Genomic DNA, 23,456 nt, shown 5'->3' with positions numbered 1-23,456 from the left:
AATTCACACCTCCTTGAAGTCTCTAACACGTAGAGAGCGTCCTGCCACACAGATGTAGTTCCCAGGAGGGGGTGAGCACGTTACTGACCACCGCAGTAAAGCCTACCAGGCAGTGAACAGAACAGAGAAGAAATAGAGTGACTTCTGAGCAAAAACGAACAATGAGGAAGTGAAAAGAGGAATGTCTGCAGGTAAAGGATGCTTATTATGAAAAAAAAATGTTTTCCTTTACAACCCCTTTAAGATATGAGTTACGGTAGTACAAAGTAATTAAAATTCCATACATATAGGTAGCAAAAAACAACAAATTGTCATACACCTTGGCATGTGTAGATACAAGCATGTAGCATGTAGCTGAACGGCTGAAGAAGACCCGTTTAAGGGTTGAAACGCGTTAGACTTTGCTCCATGCTTGTATCTACACATGCCAAGCTGTATGACAATTTGTTGTTTTTTGCTACCTATATGTATGGAATTGTAATTACTTTTGTACTACCGTAACTCATATCTTAACTACCAGAAAATCTTTTTTGTACGTGTGATTATAATACATTGTCTATAATAATTCAATAATCGAGCTGCCCAAAAACCCCAATGGGGGGAAATACCCTTGATACTTGTTCTCAGGGTAAGCAGCACTATCTCTCTGCAGATGTGTTTTTTCCTTTTTCTCGTTGTGTTACCCACCTGGCTGTGCTTCTGGCAGAGCTGTGGACTGAATGCACAGAAATTCAAGTCCTTTAGTGAGAAAGACATATCCATATTTTGTAAGTCTATTTCCATTTTTTTCTTAGGGCTTTGCTTTAATAAAGACCTTCAAAGTATCCAGTGTCTTGTGTATCCAAATAATGCAGCTATGTCAAACAACCATGGGCTTAGATTTTATTGTGTGTTCTCCTCTCTGGTTTTGTCCTTTTAGGTCCCCAGCTTTCCACAACTTTATCAAAATAGCATTGACTAAAAACCCCAAGAAGAGACCAAGTGCCTCCAAGATGCTGACAGTAAGTCCTCTAGAATGCTATATACCAGACAGGACCATAGCGATGAAAAACATTCCAATCCTTTCTTTGGGGTGTCCTGCTGCGTAGTCCTAATAGTCCCAATTCTAGAATAAAAAAAGGGAAGGGGTAAAAACTATTGTGGCATTTACCGTATTTGCCGGTGTATAAGACGACTGGGCGTATAAGACGACTGGGCGTATAAGACGACCCCCTAATTTTACAGCCAAAATGTTGGTTTTGGGATATACTCGCCGTATAAGACTACCCCCTTCCTACTAGTCATGCCTCGCCTCACGGTGCCACCATTACATGCCAGACTGTGCCCCACTACATGCCAGACTGTGCCCCACTACATGCCAGACTGTGCCCCATTACATGCCAGACTGTGCCCCATTACATGCCAGACTGTGCCCCATTACATGCCAGACTGTGCCCCATTACATGCCAGACTGTGCCCCATTACATGCGAGACTGTGCCCCATTACATGCCAGACTGTGCCCCATTACATGCGAGACTGTGCCCCATTACATGCCAGACTGTGCCCCATTACATGCCAGACTGTGTCCCATTACATGCCAGACTGTGCCCCATTACATGCCAGACTCGCTGTGCCCTTACCTTATCCTAAGACATGCAGAATCGCGGCCGTACGTTTTTTCAAAAGCCGCGCCTCCTACGTCTTCTGTTCCGTGATAGGCGGAACACTCAGCCTCCCAGGAGGCACTGTGTTCAGTGTTCGCCTATCACGGAGGCCCCACGTCCGAGGACGAGAGGGCCTCCGTGATAGGCGGACACTAAACACAGGACGAGAGGGCCTCCGTGATAGGCGAACACTGAACACAGTGCCTCCTGGGAAGCTGAGTGTTCCGCCTATCACGGAACAGAAGACGTAGGAGGCGCGGCTTTTGAAAAAACATACGGCCGCGATTCTGCATGTCTTAGGATAAGGTAAGGATGTTAGGTTATATAAGACGACCCCCGACTTTTAAGAAGATTTTAAGGGGATAGAAAGTCGTCTTATACGCCGGAAAATACGGTACTCACATATAGGAAGCTTTGGGAATAGTATGGGGGTTGGGGAATGACTTGCATGTTCTAGTTTATTTATCTTCAAGTTCAAGTCTTTTCAAAATGTATTTATATGATCTAAGTAGGTACTGAACTTTTGGTTTAAATTACATTTATTAATATTCAGTGAATAAATAATGTTATGACAGAGAGAACATAGTAGGTGTCCTTTTTTCCACCAGAATATGCAGAAGTGCATCAAAGCAGTTATTAAGTATCCAGATCCAGCGCTCCAAAAGTCTAAAAGAGAAAAAAAGCAATATACTTTATTATCTGAATTAATGTTTATATCCGGAGATGTTGCAGAATATTGATGGAACATTTGAAGGCTCTGAGAAACCAGATTTGCCAATCTTGCAGATCATAGGCTTCTCGTAGATCTTTTTATCCATAGAAGCTTATATGTGTGCTTTAATGATGGGAAAGGGATGCTAATTAAAAGTAGAATAAAGAAATGCTCCTGCTTTTGATGCCCTATATCTCTTTATAATGACTGGTCTTCAAGCAGCAGGACATCTGTCATTATAATTTTTCTTCAGACTTCTGCCATATTAGGAATGAAACCCAGGAATTCTAGCATTGTGTACTTCTTAAGAAGAAACTGGTTGGGGCATTGACCTACCTTTTTACAATTTGGAGATATATGATAATGGTCTAATTTTTGCTTAAGGCTTCATTTCCACTGGCGTTTTTACAGCCACTGTTGTTAGGCTTTTTTACAGCTTAAAAACGCCTGTCCATGTTTATTTTGTAAAAAAAAAAAAAATATATATTTTTTTTGTGAGCTGCAGCTTTAAAAATGCCGCGGTCGCGTTTTTGAGCGTTTTCGCGCGTTTTTTAACGTCTGGCGTTTTTACAGCTCTACTCTGGAGCTTCAGAACGCCCTGGTCCTGCGTTTTTTTTACAGCTCAAAAACGCCTATGCCATTTGCAGCTCAAAAACGTCTATGTGGGCATGATGCCATAGAATAACATGGACAGGCGTTTTTAAGCTGTAAAAAACGCTCAGAAAAGTGGCTGTAAAAACGCCAGTGGAAATGAAGCCTAAACATTATTTTATGGCTTCTGCAAACTTAGTTTGATGCAGTGTCAGGTAAAAAATTGATTGACTTCTATAGCCAACAAAGGCCCCTTTCACACAGTCTTTCCAATCATGTCCGCCTGTCAGTTTTTCAGGTGGACCTGATGGGACTCTCCATGCTCCATGCACATGTCAGCAGTGTCCGGATCCGAAACCCTATTTTCCATCCGTCTGGAGAATCGGATCGGATAAAAACGGACAAGTGGTCCGTTTCTACCGGATTTCCCCATAGAGGGGAGTGGGGCTCTGACAGGTCTGTGAGCGGAGTCGTACCTGTCATCCGCTTGCTCAGTGGGGATCAGCAGAGCAATCCCTGCTGAGCAAAGCGAAGTTCGTACATGGACAAGACCGTGACTTGTCATTTGTCTATTGCTCTTTGTTTGTCTTCTTTTTTTCACTTTTCTCTGACTTTTCACAGCACCAGTTTGTTGCTCAGACAGGACTCTGTCCTTTTCTAACACAAGAATTACTGGAAAAGTTAAGAAACCCAGAAAAACACAGTGAAAATTCAAACCCTGAAGAGGATGACACAGAGGTAAGGTCTTATTATGAAATTAATTAATCATTTAATTTAATTTATAAAACAATTTTTTGTATACTGAAAAGTTTGGAGACCCCTGCTCTAGAGATATGCTATGTCCACCCCGCTCATTGCATAGCAAGATCCAAACTTATTTAAACAGCAAACAAGCCCAGTACCATATAAACAGTCAATAATAGATTGTCCTAGCTTAAAGTGGTTGTAAGCCCTGACATATACCCAGTGAAGTGGACAACCCCAGATGATACACAGGGATAAAACAAATCCTTCTACATATGTTATGTTTGTTTATCTGCACAACTTCTCTACAACCCTTTAAAAGTGAAGATTTGTGATAAAATTCTTATGCATCTGTGAGGAATACAGAGGAGGAGGTGGAGACCTGGAGTTCGAGCTCTTATGCACTGTGTGAGAGCTTATTGGAGAAAAGGGACCCCCCCCCCCCTTTACATAGGCAGAGGAGCAAAGGAACATGCAGAGCTGTATTCTGAATTGACAGCCTGTGTTCTTAACTCCCTCCCAGACACAAATTGTATCTCATGTATTGGGAGAACTTCTCAGAAGGGACTTGAGCTGATAACCGAGGAACAAAGCACCAGAGAGAAATTACACTTCGTGCTTTGAGAGAGACAAGTAAACACTACAGATACAGTAAATGTGCTTAGTTCAAATTACATGACTGGGGTTTACAACTACTTTAATTAAATATGAACCTAAAGTGAGATGGTACAGAAACACAACTCTATAAACCAACACCTTTACTGGAAATAAATCACTACAAAGAGCCACACCTTCAGTTTCATTGTCCATTCTGAGAGAGTTCAAGAAGCCCCATGAAAAGCCTTTGCATTTACTACTTTTCGGAAAGTCAGAATGTAAGACACACCTACAGTACTTCCCATTGACCGTTCCCAGGCCATGTATTAAGTTGCACAGGAAGTAGGCATTGCTGTGCAGGACACAAGCAGTTGGCAACTATCTTTAATGATCATCAGAAAGTGAGAGTATATAGACATTTTTGGGGGGTTTCCAGGGACACTGATTTAGCATGAATAAAGAATTCTATTTTCTAAATATCTAAACCCATGGTTTTGTCTTTTGTTTCATCGTTTTCTATCAACTTTGTTATATTTGACTCCACTTCAATCCGAAATCAACATTTCATTCTTTTTTACCAATAATGGTAAGCTGAATCATATGTTGGCTACTTCTAATATTGACTTTAGGATATCCTTGGTACAATATCTATGCCAGAGATTGCAGTTCCTCCCACTTGCTATAGCAAGTATGAGAGAGGCTCACTCTTGTATATTTTCAGGCATTTGGTTTGATTTCAAGGCCTTACTACTCAAGGAGATGCTAGTTCATGCTTCAGTTCTTCAGCGACTAACAAAAACTGAATTATTGTTTTCTGTGGACCATTTACTCATGCAAGAGCAAATAGTAGAGACATTCCCTTCAATTTTTAATAATGGGAAGTGTTTAGTGTGTGTCATGGAGTTATCATCAGCACTTCATTTTATTACTTTTAAAACTACCCGATTGACAAAACATTTGATGTGTCACAGCTCTTCTCAGCATTCTCTCGCATCCTCTCCAAAAAACACCAACCCAAAGCCAACCGTTCATCCTCAGACATTCAATGTGAGTAGCAGTGGTCACAGATGGGGAGGAGAGATGTATTTGTATTCTCTGTGGATTTTTTTTTTACCCTTTTTTTTTTTCTCCTTAGTGCGCCAGCTAAAGAATAAGACACAAAAGGAAGAACCAAGTGTAGCAAGGGTAATTTAACTATGCTAACATTAGTTCTTCAACATTTTCTGGGAGTTTTTATTGCATTGGATAATATAATATAATATTTGCTTTGTCTCATGCAACTACATAGTGTTTAGATATGATTGTTCTGCATTTCATGAAGTTATGAGGTGTAAAATTGACCTTTGCATCCTCATACTGTTTACTGGTGAACTCAGTAGGTTGCAATTTTTGTAAACCATGGACACTCATTTATACAGTGTTTACAGTGTTTGTTTCCCACTAGGCAGCCTAGTGAAACCAGTTGTGGGTGGGAGCTTACTCTGGGCCCCAGTAACTTCCAAATGTTAGTGAAAAAAATAATTAATTTTGAGCTGCAATCTTTAACTTAAACTTATTAAGCTCACGTTGCCAGAAACAATCCACAGGCTAACATTCTCTGACGTGTTTTGCCCTTTAGTTAGAACCCATTAGAGGTGAAATACAGTATGTCCGGAAAGTATTCACAGCGCTTCATTTTTCCACATTTTGTTATGTTACAGCCTTATTCTAAAATGGATTACATTCATTATGTTCCTCAAAATTCTACAAACAATACCCCATAATGAAAAAGAAGAGAAATCGCGCTACCCGTTAACCAAGTGAAAACTTAAATCAAAAAATCACTACGTTAAGAATGTCAATAAGGGGTAGCGCAATTTTTCTTCTTTTTTATTTTTTTTTTATTTTATTATTTTGCTCTTGTACCGATTTGTTTACATGCTAATCGCAGCTCCCAAATTGAACATACTGTAATTTGTGTTACAGTTGTTTCTCTTCTTTTAGTACTTTTAGCGTGTTTTTTTTCCATTTTTCTAAATACCCCATAATGACAACGAAAAGTTTGTTTGAAATGTTTGCAAATTTATTAAAAATAAATAAGGAAAGAAAATCACATGTACATAAGTAGTCATAATCTTTGCTCAATACTTTGTTGAAGCACCATTTGCGCCAATTACAGTCTCAAGTATTTTTGAGAATGATGCTACAAGCTTGGCACACCTATTTTTGGGCAGTTTCTCCCATTCTTCTTTGCAGGACCTCTTACGCTCCATCAGGTTGGATGGGGAGCATCTCTGCACAGCCATTTTCAGATCTCTCCAGAGATGTTCAATCAGTTTCAAGTCTGGACTCTGTCTGGGCCACTCAAGGACATTCACAAAGTTGTCCCATAGCCACTCCTTTGTTATCTGGGCTGTGTTCTTGGGGTCATTGTCCTGTTGGAAGATGAACCTTCATCCCAGTCTGAAGCACGTATTCATTAAGTATGTCTCTGTACATTGCTGCATTCATCTTTCCCTTGATCCTGACTAGTCTCCCAGTTCCTACCGCTGAAAAAGATCTCAAGAGCATGATGTTGCCATCTCCATGCTTTACTATACGGATGGTATTGACCAGGTGATGAGCGGTGCCTTGTTTCCTCCAGACATGTCACTTGCCATTCAGGAAAAAGGGTTCAATCTTTGTTTCATCAGACCAGGGAATTTTGTTTCTCATGGTCTGAGAGTCCTTCAGGTGCCTTTTGGCAAACTCCAGGTGGGCTGTCATGGGCCTTTTACTGAGGAGTGGCTTCTTTCTGGCCACTCTACCATACAGTCCTGATTGGCGGAGTGCTGCAGAGATGGTTGTTCTTCTGGAATGTTTTCCTCTCTCCACAGAGAAACTCTGGAGCTCTGTTAGAGTGACCAAGGGGTTCTTAGTCACCTCCCTGACTAAGGCCCTTCTTCTCCCAATCACTCAGTTTGGCTGGGCGGCCCGCTCTAGGAAGAGTCCTGGTGGTTCCAAACTTCTTCCATTTAAGTATGATGGAGGCCACTGTACTCATTGGGACTTTCAATGCTGCAGAAATGTTTCTGTACCTGTGCCTCGATACAATCCTGTCTCAAGGGTCTACAGACAATTCCTTGGACTTCAGGGCTTGCTTTGTGCTCTGACATGCACTGTTAACTGTGGGACATTATATAGACAGGTGTATGCCTTTCCAAATCATGTCCAATCAACTAAGTTTACCACAGGTGGACTTCAATCAAGTTGTAGAAAGGCTGTGAATAATTATGTACATGTGTGTTTTTTTTTTTTTTTTATACATTTGCTAAGATTTTAAACAAACTTCTTTCAGATTGTCATTATGGGGTATTGTTTGTAGAATTTTGAGGAAAATAATTAATTTAATCCATTTTGGAATAAGGCTGTAAAATGTCAAGCGCTGTGAATACTTTCCGGATACAATTTACATTAGAGCTCACCTCCCTGACTAAGGCCCTTCTCCTCCGAACCTACTTCCGACCACTACATAGCAGATTTACTGCTACAGGGCGGCCGCGCTGCGCAGGATTATGTACTGTATATATATTGAAGGAGAAATTAGATTTTTTTTTTGATTGGCTTGGTTTTATTGCTGAAAGTAAAAAATATAATTTTTTCAAAATTGTCAGTCGTTCTTTGTTTCTAGCACAAAAAAATTTAAAACGCAGAGGTGATCAAATACCACCAAAAGAAGGTTCTATTTGTAAAGGGAAAAAAAGGACATCCATTTCATTTATGGGAAAAGCATTGCATGACCGCGCAATTGTCAGTTAAAGTAACGCAGTGCCGTATTGCAAAAAATGGCCTGGTAAGGTAGAGGGGTAAATCTTCCGGAGGTGAAGTGGTTAATATAGATTGGAATAGGAAAGCAAGCATCAGTTTCTTGGGACATTACTTCAGCAACAGTGACGGATTTTAGCTGCTTTAGCCTAATCTCTTTTGTCTTTTAAGGCTGACCCAGAATTGGGCCCTCAGGTACCTCAAAGTCCACCCCCAGGGCCATACATAAGGTAAGTTAGGAAAGGTCAACTTTTTCTTTCAATTCCTTGGGACCAAAAACTATATAAAGTGCATACATTGTTTTTGTATTCTTGGTGAGTGTGTATGTCTTTGTACAGCAAAGCTATTACATTATCGTCAAAAGTTTTCACAGTCAAACCCATCACCTTCTCAGCAGTAACAAATAGCAATGAGGGTACTCACAAATGTCCAAAATCTAGTTCTGTGGTTGTCGGGTGGCCATGTTCACTTTAGAGCTTTTTCCCCCCAAAACATTATAACAAAATGTATTGGTAGGAACATGCCTCATTGAAAACAAATTTTTGACTTCCACGCAGACAGTCGTTTTTTTCTATCGTTTTTTTATCCATAGGAACATTTTAAAACATGTTCTATTTTTTTTCACCGATGGAAAACAAACTGATGGGGCCCACACATGATCGGTTTGTCCGATGAAAACTGTACATCGGTCTCTTCTCATCAGACAAACCGATCATGTGTACAGGGCTATACATTCCTTTAAAATAGCACAAATATGTTCATTTAGCGTGTACAAAAGGCTAGTATCTAACACTGACTTTCATATTACAGCTTCTGCTCTGATGATGATGAAGATGATGACGATGACTATGACGATGTTGATATGTAAGTGCGAGACTGCAACAAATAATAAGTATGATTTCCAAGCTGATCCATGTAGTGCTGTAGTAGGTCCTTGCTAATGCTAATCTATATGGAGTTCTAGCTAGCAATAAGACACTTTAAATTGCCGTATAGGAGTGTGGATTAGCCCCCTGTTTGTCTCAACGTGCCACCAAGCAAACTTATGTACTGAAGCTTTTACCTGCATAGCTATACATATTGCCAGTTCTTCAGTTGCTTAAAGAGGAATCGAACACTGGAAGCTGTGCCCCAAAAGGCAGGAAGAGGGCAAAGAACTAGTGCCCAGTACTGCCTATTGCCCCCCTGCAGCTGATATTTTCCCCATTACATACCTTGTCTTGTTCTGTGGCTATCTTAATTAAGGAAGGCTTTTCTCCCTCATATCAGAGCTTCCAGCAAGGAGAACAGTGAGCAGCACAGTAGTCACATCAACAAATCCCATTTAAAATCTCCCGAGACTAGCAGTCAGCTCCGAAATGCCTAGGTACCCTCATATACCAAGAAGTGCGCCGCCACTTTTCAGGAGGAATTCCAGACAAAATTAACATTTTATATGGCTTTACTAATTTTTCCAAGTGTCTCCTATAACATAACAAATCTTAAATTTTTTTTTAGTTCAGTTCCATTTTAACAATGTAATGGACACATGAGCTTTTGTTGCTGATAGTAAAGCAAGCATCAGACTTTAACATAGAGCTGAACATGCAGGCACAGTCTAATCACTGGCAAAAGTATCTTCTAAATACTGCTGAGTGATCTATAAATTTGTATGTACTAATCCACATGTGTCAAACACAAGGCCCATGGGCAAAATTTGGCTTGCCATGCCTTTTAATGTGGCCCTTGCACCTCTCCTGCAGCTGCAGCTGCAGCACCCACCCCCACCCCCAACTTGTCTCAGCAGTCAGCAGCAGAGAGGAGGACATACCTCCTTTATGGAAATGGTACATAAAGGGTAATTGTGGTTGCAGGGGGTGCAGAATCAGAGGTGATGGAGGTACAGAAATAGTAGTGAGAGATGAAGTGTTTGGAGTAAAGGGGACGAAGCTTGTGTAAAGAGATGTAATGGGGGATACTCAAGGTGAAGAATGTGGGGTTGTGTGAGATGCAGCGTAACAGGGTATTGGGGATATGGGATGGGGGGTTGCTTGGAGTAGTATGGGATCTAGGAGGCGCAGAGTGTGTTGGAGTATTGGAGATGTAGGGGGTGCAGATTGTGAATTAGTGGGAATGGAGAGGCTCGTCTCTGTCATCTAAAACCAGTAATGATAGAATGCAGAGGCAGTTATTTAATATGATAAAGAGTAGATACAGTTATATAGTCTTATAAATACAATTGACCCTTTTGAGGGCAACCAAAATGCTGATGTAGCCTGCAATGATATTGAGTTTGACACCCCTGAACTAATCTTTGTGTGAATAAAAGTGTTAGGGGAGGAGCAGGGAGTAACTGGAAGAAAGACACCGCTGGTGTGGATTTTTGAAGGCGACAGTAACCATTGCAACAAATACGAAGAAAGAGGATGGATAGCCGCACTCATTGGAGTGCGGCTATCCATCCTCTTTCTTCGTATTTTATGCATGGTCAGTGCATTTCCAGCACCCACGGTATCCTGAGTCAGTCCATCTCTACATAGTGACCCACCTGGAGCGGTGATCCCTTCTCTTAACCATTGCAACAGGTTTCTAGCCTGTCCATTCAGCTATTGTCATTTGAGCAGCAAACCTGCGATGTCTGTTGTACAATATATTTTTATTAGTTTTTGTAGTTACAATCCAACCAATTTTACAGCATATAAAAACAGATAACAAGGGATTAAAGAAACACATTTCTCTAATATCGTTCAGGAAAAGTTTCAACATGTAGATTATGCAACGCTTTCAATCAGGCTATAAAGCCACACAATCTGATTTTCCGACAGGAATTGTGTGATGACAGGCTGTTGTCGGAAAATCCGACCGTTTGTATGCACCATCGGACAATTGTCGAATTTTCCGCAGACAAATGTTGGATAGCATGCTTTAAAATTTTCCACCAACAAAAGCAACTTTTATATCCAATCTTATAAGGGAAGTGGCATGAATGTTTTCTTTGAGCAAGTTGTGGTGTTTGGTAGGCTTTTGAAGTATACATATAAATGCTGCTGAGAGAGCCTTGGTCTGAAATGGCTCACCTTTTCAGATCACTTGTTCTGTGACCAGCTTGGGTAACTTTTATCTCATGCCTGTTGGTACATAGAATATTTTAGAAGTATGTGCTTCCCCTTGTGTCTGTGCGATTGTATTCATAAGTAGGTATGGTTTGTATTTGCTTTTAAAACAATCTGTGTTAAACTAATTTATTTTTCTCAAGACCTGGCAGTGTGGACCTCTATAATGACATATCTGCTGATGAGTCTCCCCCTCCGCTTCCCCCTAAGGTAACGCTCATCTCTGTGAATTTAGTCTACATAGTCTACATACAACACCTGTTGCCCTTTCTCATTTCTCATTTACTCTGTCTACTTTATACCGCAGCCCAGATTTCGCACCTCCTCTGCTGATGTAAAACGGGATCAGGATCGCCTACACACTCCTAGCACTTTGGTACGATGCTCCAGTGGACCCAGTGCACCAAGTGCACCCAGAAATGCAGCACAAGCTTTTCAGGAAAGTTTAAGGAAACAGTTGTCCGCAGCTAGTTCTGGTGAGTAGTGCTAAGCACAGAGCAGCTGCTGGATAGGCAAACATGGAAATGGATTGGAGTATGTGGTAGAAGGATCTAATACACCATACATGCTTTAAAAAATATCTACAGTAAACCCAAGAATATACCCAGATAGCAAGCAAGCTGCAAGTTTAAAAATGACTTGCTAAGCTTTTGCTTGACTTGCCAGGCTTCACAAGTTTGTTGCACAATTGCAGCAAGTCTGCGTTGCATGACTCCAGGTCAACTTTCTTTGCAAACATTCTTCAAGTTCTGGTTCAGTTATGTTGTGCAATGGGCATTCCATCGCTTACTGTGAAGTAACCTGTGCTTTTTTGGAGATTCAGTTTATTTTCCTCCAGACATAAAGAGTGCCCCTTGTACTCGGTGTAGGGTTATTAATTTTAGGGTCATCACATAGTTCTCTATGTAGACCACTTATGTATTTATACATGTTGATCATATCCCCCCTTTAATCTCCTATTCTCAAGAGAGACTAAATTCAGTTCCTCTAATCTTTCCTCATAGCTGAGCTCCTCCATGTCTTTTATCAGTTTGGTTGCTCTTCTCTGCACTTTGAGTTCCCCGATATCCTTTTTGAGAACTGGGGCCCAAAAATGAACTGCATATTCCAGATGAGGTCTTACTAATGATATGTACAGGGGCAAAATGTTCTCTCTCTCTCACTTTTTTTCTCTCTTAATACAAGAAATGATTTTGCTCGCTTTGGAAACCACAGCTTGGCATTGCATGCTATTATTAATCTTATTATCTACCAGAACACCCAGATCCTTCTCCACCATTGATTCCCCCTAGTATGTATGATGCATGTATATTCTTAGCCACCAAGTGCATAACTTTTATATTTATCAACATTAAACCTCATTTGCCACATAGTCGCCCAATTAGACAGAGCATTGCGGTTGGCTTATACATTGGAGACATCCTGTAAGGATGTTTTTCCAGGGCATAGCTTAGTGTCATCTGTAAAGACTAAAATGGTACTTTTAATCCCAGACCCAATATCATTGGGTCTGTACACATGTATATATTAAAAAGTAAGGGTCCCAACACTGAACCTTGGGGTACACCACTAAAAACCTTAGACCATTCAGAGTAAGAATCATTAACCATTACTCTCTGAATTCTGTCTTTTAGCCAGTTTTCTATCCATTTACAAACGGATTTTTCCAAGCCTGTAGACTTTACCGTACACATTAACCATGTGTGGGGAACTGTGTCAAATTCTTTGGCAAAATCCAAATATACTACGTCCACAGCCACTCCTTTGTCTAAGGTTTTGTTTACCTCCTCATTACATTTACAATACAATCCATTTTATAATATATTACTGATCTATTTAAACAGTTAGACCCCTTTCACACTGGATCGCTTTGCAGGCGCTATAACGCAAAAAATAGCGCCTGCAAAGCGACCTGAAACAGCCACTGCTGTCTCTCCAGTGTGAAAGCCTTTCACACTGGAGCGGTGTGCTAGCAGGACGGTAAAAAAGTCCTGCTAGGAGCATCTTTGGATCGGTGAAGGAGCTGTGTGTATACTGCTCCTCCACCGCTCCTGCCCATTGAAATCAATGGGGCACCGCGGCTATACTGCCGGCAAGGCACTTTGCAGTGGTTTTAACCTTTTTTCGGCCACTAGCAGGGGGTAAAAGCACCCCGCTAGCGGCCGAATAGCGCTGCGAAATTGATGGTAAAGTGCCGCTAAAAATGGCAGAACTTTACCACTGCCCCCGCCCCAGTGTGAAAGGGGCCCAAGTTGCTGGCAGACAGATTCTGCTAAAAAAAAACAAAAGGAAGGTTTATAAAGATGTTGCTTTTTTATACGTATAGACATGTAAATATCCATATGCGTAAACACCTGTAAAATTCTTCTCCCATACATTTTTTGCTGTCCTGATAAAAAAACAGTCCATATGCATTTACCCTAATGAAGAGAGAATTCTTAAGATTCCAACTGTGTGTGCTGCTGAAACTCTGCTCTGTTCAGTACAACATTTTGATTCCCCCAAATTCTGCTGGGAAACTCGCACTTCCTGGAGTGTTGACCTCCTGGGTCCATTGCAACTCTCACCAGTTTCTTCTGCTGACCTCCACGTCAGTGCTGCCTCCTGTCATGGCCATTTGTTCTGCTCCTGACTACATATCTCCAACAATGTCTATTTCCTTCTAGAACCATCTCTCTTGATACGTGACCTTCAGTCTTTGTCTCCCCCTTCTCTACCACCGAAGCAAGGAAGAACACAAGCAAAACAGGTACGCATTTCATGTTGCATTAAAACTCTGTATCTAAGCCATGCCCAAATACACTGGAGTTTATTCACTGAAGGCAAAAAGACTGTTCACTTTGCAAGGTAAGTTGCATTTTGCATAGGAATTTTCCCCAAAGCCGCTGACTTCCATCACCAAATCATGTTCAAGCAAAAATGCTGTTTTTTGTTTGTTTTCCTTTCCATGCATGTGATTGGGTATTCTTTGCAAAGTGAAATTTCACCACAGTCACTAAGTACTGGGGAAATTTCCCATGCAAAATGAAACTTTCCCATGCAAAGTATACAGCCTATTTGCCTGCAGAAAATCAACTCCAATGAGACAGTTCCGGCTTCTGTGCATGGACTGAGTGTTTTGAATGCTGTGGATGGATGTGTTGTGCTTGAATGTCAAAGGCATTGGTTTCCTGGGTAATATCTCAGATTGATTTATTGAGCCACAGCACCTAAAATTAGCCTTGAGTCACACATAGAGCAGCTCACAATCCTGTCAGAAGTATACTTCTCTAAAAATACACTCCAGTTACATAAACATTGTGCATTAAAGTAAACCTGCCATGGTCTAAAAAGCAACCAGTACCCCTGAGGTACAGGCAAATTTAAAGTATATCTAAACTCAATAAAAAAATATATATTGTAGCTTACAAGTCCTTGGATGTAGTTGCTAGATTTTTAATTTTTTTAGGCTTTAACTTTTTTTTCACCCGTGATCCTACCAGTACCAGTAATACACTTTTTGTCCTAGGGTACTTGACGTGATTGTAGCCGTATCACGGATAGTACTCAATTTTCTCTGTCCTAGGGTAGAATGTGCTCTGCAGTCCACAGAGAGAACTGGGAACAATGCTAACTGATAAGAGTGGGGCAGAGTCAGATAACACAGGAAGTTTTCAATTCACAAGATTTCTAGCAGTATGTTTTTTTTTTTTTTTTTTATTAATTTTCAAACAGATATAACAAAAACATGTTTGGCGGTATGTTTAACAGATCAAAAGGGGCAAATAAGGGAAGTTTTTGTTGGACTTTACATAGGATGTGTGTCGAAAATGTTTGGTAAGTGGTATCAGAAAACAGAAGATGACCTGTATTGGCCTCTAAATTAATCGCCATCCTTCAAAACAAACTTTGGCAATGTTCATAAAGCTTCTGGAAACTGGCAGCAAAGGCCTCTTTAGTAATCGTCACTGAACCGCTGTCACACATTCTTGGATTGCCGCAACATCTGCAAAATGCGCGCCTTTTATAATGCTTGGGCTTTGAAGGCGACTCTTTTTGGGTTGAGGGGAATACAGTGAGTGCCATTCCATTGATTGCCGCTTGGATTCTGGATCGAACTGGTAGCACCAAGTCTCATCCTCTGTGACGATTGTTTGCAGAAAGGATGGATCCTGGTCACACATGGTAATAAAATCTCCAGAGGTTCCCAACCATTTTGCTTTCTGTTTATCTGTCAGCTTGTGTGGCACAAACCGGGAACAGATATTCCGCTAACCCAAATCTTTGCGGACGGTGGTGCACACCATGGTCTTTCTAATGCCCAATTCCTCCTCCATCAATCAGTCACCTATCTCTTGCCAGCATTTGTCAAACTCGCTCGATCATGTCTGGGGTTCTGCTTGTCCACGGTCAACCCGAATGTGTCTCATCCTCAGTCATTTCCTTCCGGTCACAAAAGCAATTAAACCAGTCATAAACACATTTTCTGCTCACGGCTTCAGTCCCATACACTTGCACCAACATTTCATGCATCTCCATCGCTGTTTTCCACAATTTGTAGTAGAACTTGATGTTCACTCGTTGCTCCATTGCACTGTGGCCCTACCTCTCACACTGAATATGTTCGACTGCCCACAGTGGGTTTATCCTGATGGCCACGTGTACTCCACGCTAGGTGGCACTTCTCGACGTGTCTCTGGATAGCCATGTGCATGTGCGTGCACCTGTCCCAGGTTGCTGTTGAGATATCGGACCATTTACTGAATTTTTTAGACACACCTCATACTCTTTAGGCTTCATGCACATTAGCATTTTTTTAAGCTCCTAGAAGCTAATAGTGTTATCCTATGTGTCCATGCTTCAGCTTGTGTTTTCCCTGCAGAAAAAAAATGGAGCAAGTATGCATCAGGTAGAATAATAATTCCTGATCTCCATTTATCCTTTGGGTTAGTCAATCAGAAAGTTTTGAAGACTTTTGATTACCATAATATCTTGGGAACTGCCATAAAAAAAATAGGTAATCTGTGACAGGTTTTTGTCAGCACTGGTTTTCTTTTTTGCAATTGTAGCACCCTTTTGCCAGTGTGTTAGATGTACATAATTAGTTGTTAGAGTATGTAAATTGGCTTGGCTGAGAGCCAGGCCTGGGTTGAATCTGGGTCAGAGTTGAGTGACTCAGGGAGGCTGGATGACTCATTTGACAGCTCTTCTGGTACCTGAGCCTCAACCTGTTTTCTGGATGTAGTTGGTGGAATGGGCTGTCATGCACATTTATGAGGACCCTGGCCAATCCCCAGCAAAATGGGCTGGCAGGGGGAAGCTTACCTCGTAAATAGTCATGAGTCAGGCCAGTAGGGGCAGTTGGGTGGGAGATGGAGTGCTGAGGAAGCTGTTGGAGGCCCTCACAGGGCGCCCCCTAGTCTGAGGGGTGACCTCTGGTCTGGGGCTCGGTGCTGGAAGGAAGCTTAGATTTTTTTTACGTTTTTACATCTTTACTTTATATTACTTAGAGGGCCACGATTACCCCTATTCTGTGCTATGGCAATATTATACATAATGTTCAAGGATAATTGCATCCTACTTTTCCTTCTAATTATTATTACATTTATATTCTTAACACCCCTTAATCTGATGTATCAATGCGCTGCAACACATCGATCAATCTCTGTCTCACTTTCTCCCTCTCTCCTTATTAAAAGGGGAAGACCCCTTCAAAGAGCAACTTTTGTTGAGGAAAAAACAATCCTATCTGTGTGATCAATGTACATTGCAAGGATTTTAACACATTTTGTTGCAGATTTCTACCTGCTTCTGCTGTGAATAAATAGCCGTTTGTTTCATCATTTCCTTTGCAGACTGATTCTGAATGGGAGGGTCTGGTTCATTAAAATTAGCTGGTGAACTCTGTCTTTCAGTGTGAAAAGCTGCAGTGTCTGCATCCCTTTAGCCCTGGTATCTTAACAAAAATAAAACTTATGTCACAGTGGGTTCCTAAAATCTAATTTGTATCTTGGTGCAGACTTCTTAAAAATCAGTGAGCCAATCACACATGCAGAAAATGACATTTTTGGATGCGCTCTATACGCCAACAGTGTACAGGACACCTCCAGGTTGCCATATTGTATTGCATGTTACAGAGATGTATTGTGCTACAGACTGAAATGGAAAGATAATTTTAACAACATTACATGAATTTTTTTTAGCAATTGCATATACTATATTAATACAATTTATTTTTTCCATGAAAATGTTATCCTATACACTAAAATTTTGAAATATGTGTTGCATGTCCTCATGTCATCTGAAGATATAAGACTGCCTTTGCATGTTATAGTTCTCCTTTTATAACCCTATATCTCTCATGTCAGGGAGAGTTCCAACTGAAAAAGATATTTAATGGATGTCCTCTGAAAATCCATTCAGCAACCACCTGGAGACATCCTACAACCAAAGGTATGTAGCTTGCTCTCTTCTCTCCATAGCCCTTTTTATGCTTCTTCCACCTTTTATAAGTCTTATTGTGTATACTATAGATATGCATGTCATCCTGGGAGCTGAGCAGGGGATCTATACTCTAAACCTCTCAGAGTCACAGGCTTCCCTTGACCTGGTAAGTGAGAATTCAGCTATTTTACTCCGCACAATTTCTTGTTTGGTTTTATTTTCCCTAATGCTTAATATGGGACAAAATAAGGACACAATATTGTGCATAAAGTCCGTCTCCAACTAAAACGAATATTTAATGTAGATTACAATGCTCAATGGCTTATTTTTCCTGAAAATATAATTATCATAGACCAAGTTACATTTTTTGTTTTCTTCCTATATCTTCTCTAGCTGACTACTGGCTGGACAACTTGGGTCTATTCCATCAACAATGTATTAATGTCCATAACCGGTAAGATTGAGATGTTAACTGACAAAACGGTAAACTTATTGACTAAGGGGTGTAGTATTCAGTGTGTATTTGTCTGTCCATAGGGAAAGCCTTCCAGTTGTACTCACACAGTCTCCTGGCTCTTCATGAACAGATACGGAAAGAATCCCGTTTGGCTCACATTCCAACACACAGACTGCTGCCCAGGTACAGCCTTGGTAGGAGGGTATGGTGAGCTGCATAGTTATAAAAGGACAGTAGTGATGAACCAAACATATTGGGGTCCAGTTTGCACAGGCATGGAGATCATTTTGTGATTTATAAAGGAAAACACATCTTGTGACAGGTCCTTTGTTAAATAAACAAAAACAAGTCCTACAATGTACAGTAGATCCATGTCTATCACGATGCCTGACAGCCCCCAAAATAAAAAACCATGTCATAAGGGAAAAAAAGAGATTAATCCGGCATTTCTTTACAGTTGCCCACACTGTAATCACCAGGCATTGGTGGCGGGCTGAGGCACCCTCCTTGGCTGAATTCATTTGTGAAATGGCACGGCTTGACAGTGTTGAAAGTATGATTGCCTGGGATGATGAGTCCAAATCATACAATCTCATTTGGATAGTATGGTCTAATTTCCGATATTCCTCTGAGTTTAATGCCTTGGTTGCGGTTAAGGTCTGAGATTTTAGATGTTTCTGGGAGCCTCCCATGGGTACTACTTACCCCCCCCTTTTTTTTTCTTCTCCTCACTTTCTTGTTCCCAATATCCTTTCCTATTAGTTTTCTGTGATAATTGGTTGCATTACCTACCTAATCCGATGATACTGCCAACATTTCCTGAACTGCCTTAGAGGTATTCACTAAATCCTCTGTCTACAGGGTACAAGGAGTTTTCCAATGGTTACATTTTGTGCAGGGACAGTTCTAAGCACGGGAAACATGTGCTACTTTACAGGCATACTATACACACACCCTAGGTACGAAATGTAAAGGAATATTTGACTTTTATTGTTTCACTTTAAGCATTATTAAAATCACTGCTCCCGAAAAAACATCAGTTTTTAAAACTTTTTTTTGCATTGATACATGTCCCCTGGGGCAGGACCCAGGTCCCCAAACACTTTTTAAGACAATAACTTGCATATTAGCCTTTAAAATTAGCATTTTAGATTTCTCCCATAGACTTTTGCAGGGTGTTCCACGGCTTTTCGAATTTGCCGCAAACACCCCAAATTGTTCGCTGTTCGCCAAACAGGCAATGTTCGAGTCGAACATGAGTTCGACTCGAACTCAAAGCTCATCCCTAATGATTATGTTCGTACTCAGTGTTGTGTCTATTTAAGCAACACATCATAAGTACAGAAACCATGGGACAAACACATCCAAAAATAATAGCATATGCATAAAGAGGCTTAGTATGCAGATCACATGCCAGCCTAAACACAAAGTAATCCCATGTCCCTCACGGAAATCAATGTCAAGCATGTGAAACGTAGAGAGGGGTATGTCCTTTCCCACCACTTAGGTCTCAGATTACACTCAACTCTTTGTACTATGCCATGCAGTGTGTTACAATAGATCCCAGCCCCCACATTTTACACATGAATGCTGTATAAAACGTGTGCTTGTAAAAGGTTGTAGAAGAGAGAGGCTGCATATAAAAAGGTACAACTTATGTAGGAGGATTTGTTTAATCTCTGTGTATCACCTAAGGCTTGTCATTTCAGTGGGTATACATAAGGGTTTACAACCACATTAAAGAGTAACTCCACTTTTGTTGAGAAAAAAAGATCCCCCTCTGTGTGTTCTATGTACATTGCAGAGGTTTTAACAAACTTTGTTGCAGATGCCTACCTTTTTGTTATTCTGAAGAGATAGCAGTTTGTTTCTCTGTGTCCATGTGGAAAGTGGATCTTGTGGGAGTGATTTTATAATTATCAACCAGCTGCTGCACTTGCAGGGTTCAAATGAGGAAAGTGGCAGGGTCTGCATCCCCTTATAAGTGATTTTCCTTTAGGAGTATCTCACCAAAAATGACATTTTTGTTGCAGGGAATTTCCACAATCTCACTTGTATCTTAGCGCAGACTTCTGGGAAAATCAATGAGCCAATCACACAAGCAGGAAATTACATTTATAGGTGGCATTCCATACACGATCTGTGTACAGAATGCCTCCAGGTTTCCGCATTGCATTTTACAGAAAATTAAAGTGCTTCAGGTTGAAAAATAAAGGTAATTTTTTATAACATTCAATTACAAGAGGACTTGTGTAGCAATTGTATATGCTATACTATTTATTTGCTATTTTTTCCTACAAGAGTGGAGTTATCCTTTTAAGTATGGCGATTTATTGCTGTATTACAATATTGTAGAGAACACAGATCATGAATGTCTGGCACTGGAAGTACTGTATATGTGAGTGAGCTGTCCTGCATTTTGTTGGTGCTCTTGCCCCCGCATCTTATAAGAAAGTCATACTAATCAGTAAAGTGACAGAATGTAGACTACGTCCCAGGAACTGTCACAGTAGAAGGGTATGGTAAGAACTATATCAGTATTATTAGATGGTTCAACTTAAAGCGGGGGTTCACCCAAAAATAAATTTTTAACATTACATTCAGCCGAGTTGTCCTAAAGACAATCGGCTGTTTTTTTGGGGGTTTTTTCCCCATACATACCGTATTTCACCGCCGCTTCCGGGTATGTCTTCTGCGGGACTGGGCGTTCCTATCTGATTGACAGGCTTCCGACCGCCGCATACAGCGCATCACGAGTTGCCAAAAGAAGCCGAACGTCGGTGCGGCTCTATACGGCGCCTGCGAACCGACGTTCGGCTTCTTTCGGCAACTCGTGACGCGTAGTATGCGACGGTCTGAAGCCTGTCAATCAGATAGGAACGCCCAGTCCCGCAGAAGACATACCCGGAAGCGGCGGTAAAAATACGGTATGTACGAAAAAAAACAAAAAAAAACAGCCGATTTATCATTAGGACAACTCGGCTAAATGTAATGTTAAAAATGTATTTTTTTGGTGAACCTCCACTTTAATATCTGCATTCTCTATAGAAAGAAAGTAGAGGGACAATGCAAGTAAACAGGAAATGGGAAGATTGGAAATTGGTAAATCTTGCGCCAAAGTAAGTGTATAGAAACTACAGTGATTAGGATTAACTAGAATAAGCTGCACCCCTAAAAATCAGTGAACTGAAATAATAATAGTGGAATTAGTGGAGGGTAGGGGGCGCTAATAAAAAATAATAATGCTACAAATCATAAATACAGTGAAAATGACAAACAATACATATAATATGACTTGTAGTAGTCCATATAAGAATTCAACATATAGTGATAATGCAATGAAGGTGCACTATCCCAGTGATTGCACCAATCCTTATTCAAAAGTCCTCGGTAGTGAATACATAAATAAAATATTGCGTGCTGCAAACAAATCCACTGTGTAAAGTGTCCACCTTCACCCGCTGCAAACTAAAGGATCACCCAATGTGCTCAGAATATGGATGGCACCTTACCAACAGTTGTTGACCCTTTTGGCTAGAAACAGGTCAATAATAGCTTGTTTACACAAAGTATATTGCTCCATACAAATCGGGGATTCCTTATCAATCGATCGTAATCCAGTAACAAAACCATAGGACATAGCATGAAAGAGAGGAAGGACCGCAATAGTATAATTCTGATTTATTAAATTAATTTAAAAACAAAACTGCCAAGTGGCTCCTTACTATTTGCGGTGCCTGTATCCCGGCACTGAGATTGCTGAGCGTGTAGTAAGGAGAGATGGCCCCCGTCGCTGGAAGAGCTGGCGTGCGCTCCACCACCAGAAACCAGCTGGACCGGAAGTACGTGACTGTGCGTGACCAAGTTGCGCCTCGACGTACGTTTCGTGTATTACGTCATTATAGGAAACTATATGTCAGGGTTATGCAATTAGCGGACCTCCAGCTGTTGCAGAACTACAATTCCCATGAGGCATAGCAGGACTCTGACAGCCACAAGCATGACACCCAAAGCCAAAAGCATGATGGGACTTGTAGTTTTGCAACAGCTGGAGGTCCGCTAATTGCATATCCCTGCTATATGTTGAATTCTTATATGGACTTATATTTCACATTTTGTGACTACTGCAAGTCATATATTATGTATTGTTTATGTCCTTTTCACTGTATTTATGATTTGTTGCATTATTATTTTTTATTAGCGCTCCCTACCCTCCACTAATTCCAGGAAATGGAAGAGACTGATAAATCCTTAACTTTTTCCTTTTTCCTTTCTCCAGAAAGAAATCTGCATCCACCAAGATTCCAGACACTAAAGGGTGCAAGAGATGTTGTGTTGGTAAGATTAACTTTAGATCAATAACAGAAATGAATAAGGTCAAAAACCTACCCACTACAAGCATCAGGTTAGCTTAGCTTCAAGAAAGGAAAATAACAAATCAAACCAAGAAATTCAATGCAACCAGTCAGGAATTTGGTTTACAGATAGAGAGATATGCCCTACAGCTATGGTCATTGTTGTAGCCATGGTCCTGTAGGGGTTGCTGTCACCTGTCACCCTGCCCAGCCTGGCATCCATCTCTCAGTCATTTAAAGAACAGTCCAAAAGCTTTGTTTTTTTTTGTTTCTTTATTGAGGGGATTGAATTTGGATGGAAATAGGAAATTATGGGATACCCAGAAAGATTCAATGCAACTTGCTTGGGACTATTATATACACTCCTGTATAGACACTGAGTCTTCTCTCCAGCACAACTCTTGCTAAAGACCTCTTTCCCCCTATTCCTCTAGCACTTCCCTTGCTGCAGACTGTTACTCCTCCAGACTAGCTAGCACCGCATGGTTAGGCCTGACACTAACTCTGCCAGACCTCAGTGAATTGCCTTATGCGGGCAGGGGCCCCAGGCCCCTGTGATGTAGAAATGGTTCAGGTGCTAGCTGTCCTCTACTCAGCTACTAATCCCAGATAGCTCTCTTTAGGTCCTGCCAGCCAGCCTGGCTGCAAAAACCTCCCTCCACTGCCCTTCACACAGTCCACTCTTCTGGTTCTGCACCCATCTCAAACTGCAAACTCCTAGTTCTCTCATACAGTCCTCCCGACTGTGCTTCACTCACCAGCCCTCCAGGCTGCGACCATTTGTGCTCCCTGGAGTCTCTTAGCAGTGTTCTCTCCTTGCTCTCTTATGTGCCTCTCTTCCAGGATCTCATCTCTCCTCCTGGATGCACCTGGACCCTGGCCCAAGGTCACCCCCCCTCCCAAACTGGGGAGATCCCTGTGGGCCCAGATAGCCTCCACACTCTCTCCCTGCCCCCCCTGCCCCCCCTGACAACTAATCCTCAGCTGGGCTGACCCTAGGTATTTAAGGAGGCCTGCCCCCTGCTAATCCAAGTTGGGGGATTGGTCAATGCTCCTCA

General features: G+C 41.2%; 1 protein-coding gene across 1 annotated transcript in view; it reads left to right on the top strand.

The window, feature by feature from the left end:
- Positions 1 to 23,456, top strand: part of MAP4K1 (mitogen-activated protein kinase kinase kinase kinase 1) — a 119,496-nt gene that overhangs the window by 83,017 nt on the left and 13,023 nt on the right. The window contains exons 11-24 of the mRNA XM_040323310.1: positions 920 to 1,001; positions 3,569 to 3,685; positions 5,260 to 5,335; positions 5,424 to 5,473; positions 8,243 to 8,301; positions 8,882 to 8,935; positions 11,307 to 11,373; positions 11,471 to 11,639; positions 13,830 to 13,912; positions 17,511 to 17,595; positions 17,676 to 17,752; positions 17,980 to 18,040; positions 18,124 to 18,226; positions 22,323 to 22,381. Coding sequence (XP_040179244.1) covers positions 920 to 1,001; positions 3,569 to 3,685; positions 5,260 to 5,335; positions 5,424 to 5,473; positions 8,243 to 8,301; positions 8,882 to 8,935; positions 11,307 to 11,373; positions 11,471 to 11,639; positions 13,830 to 13,912; positions 17,511 to 17,595; positions 17,676 to 17,752; positions 17,980 to 18,040; positions 18,124 to 18,226; positions 22,323 to 22,381 — 1,142 coding nt within the window. The remainder of the gene's footprint in view (positions 1 to 919; positions 1,002 to 3,568; positions 3,686 to 5,259; positions 5,336 to 5,423; positions 5,474 to 8,242; positions 8,302 to 8,881; positions 8,936 to 11,306; positions 11,374 to 11,470; positions 11,640 to 13,829; positions 13,913 to 17,510; positions 17,596 to 17,675; positions 17,753 to 17,979; positions 18,041 to 18,123; positions 18,227 to 22,322; positions 22,382 to 23,456) is intronic.

The sequence above is a fragment of the Rana temporaria genome, chromosome 9 (assembly GCF_905171775.1).
Source record: "Rana temporaria chromosome 9, aRanTem1.1, whole genome shotgun sequence".
In the NCBI taxonomy this organism is placed as follows: Eukaryota; Metazoa; Chordata; class Amphibia; order Anura; family Ranidae; genus Rana; species Rana temporaria.
The sequence above is the reverse complement of the archived record's forward strand: the minus strand, read 5'-3'. Positions and strand labels throughout refer to the sequence as shown.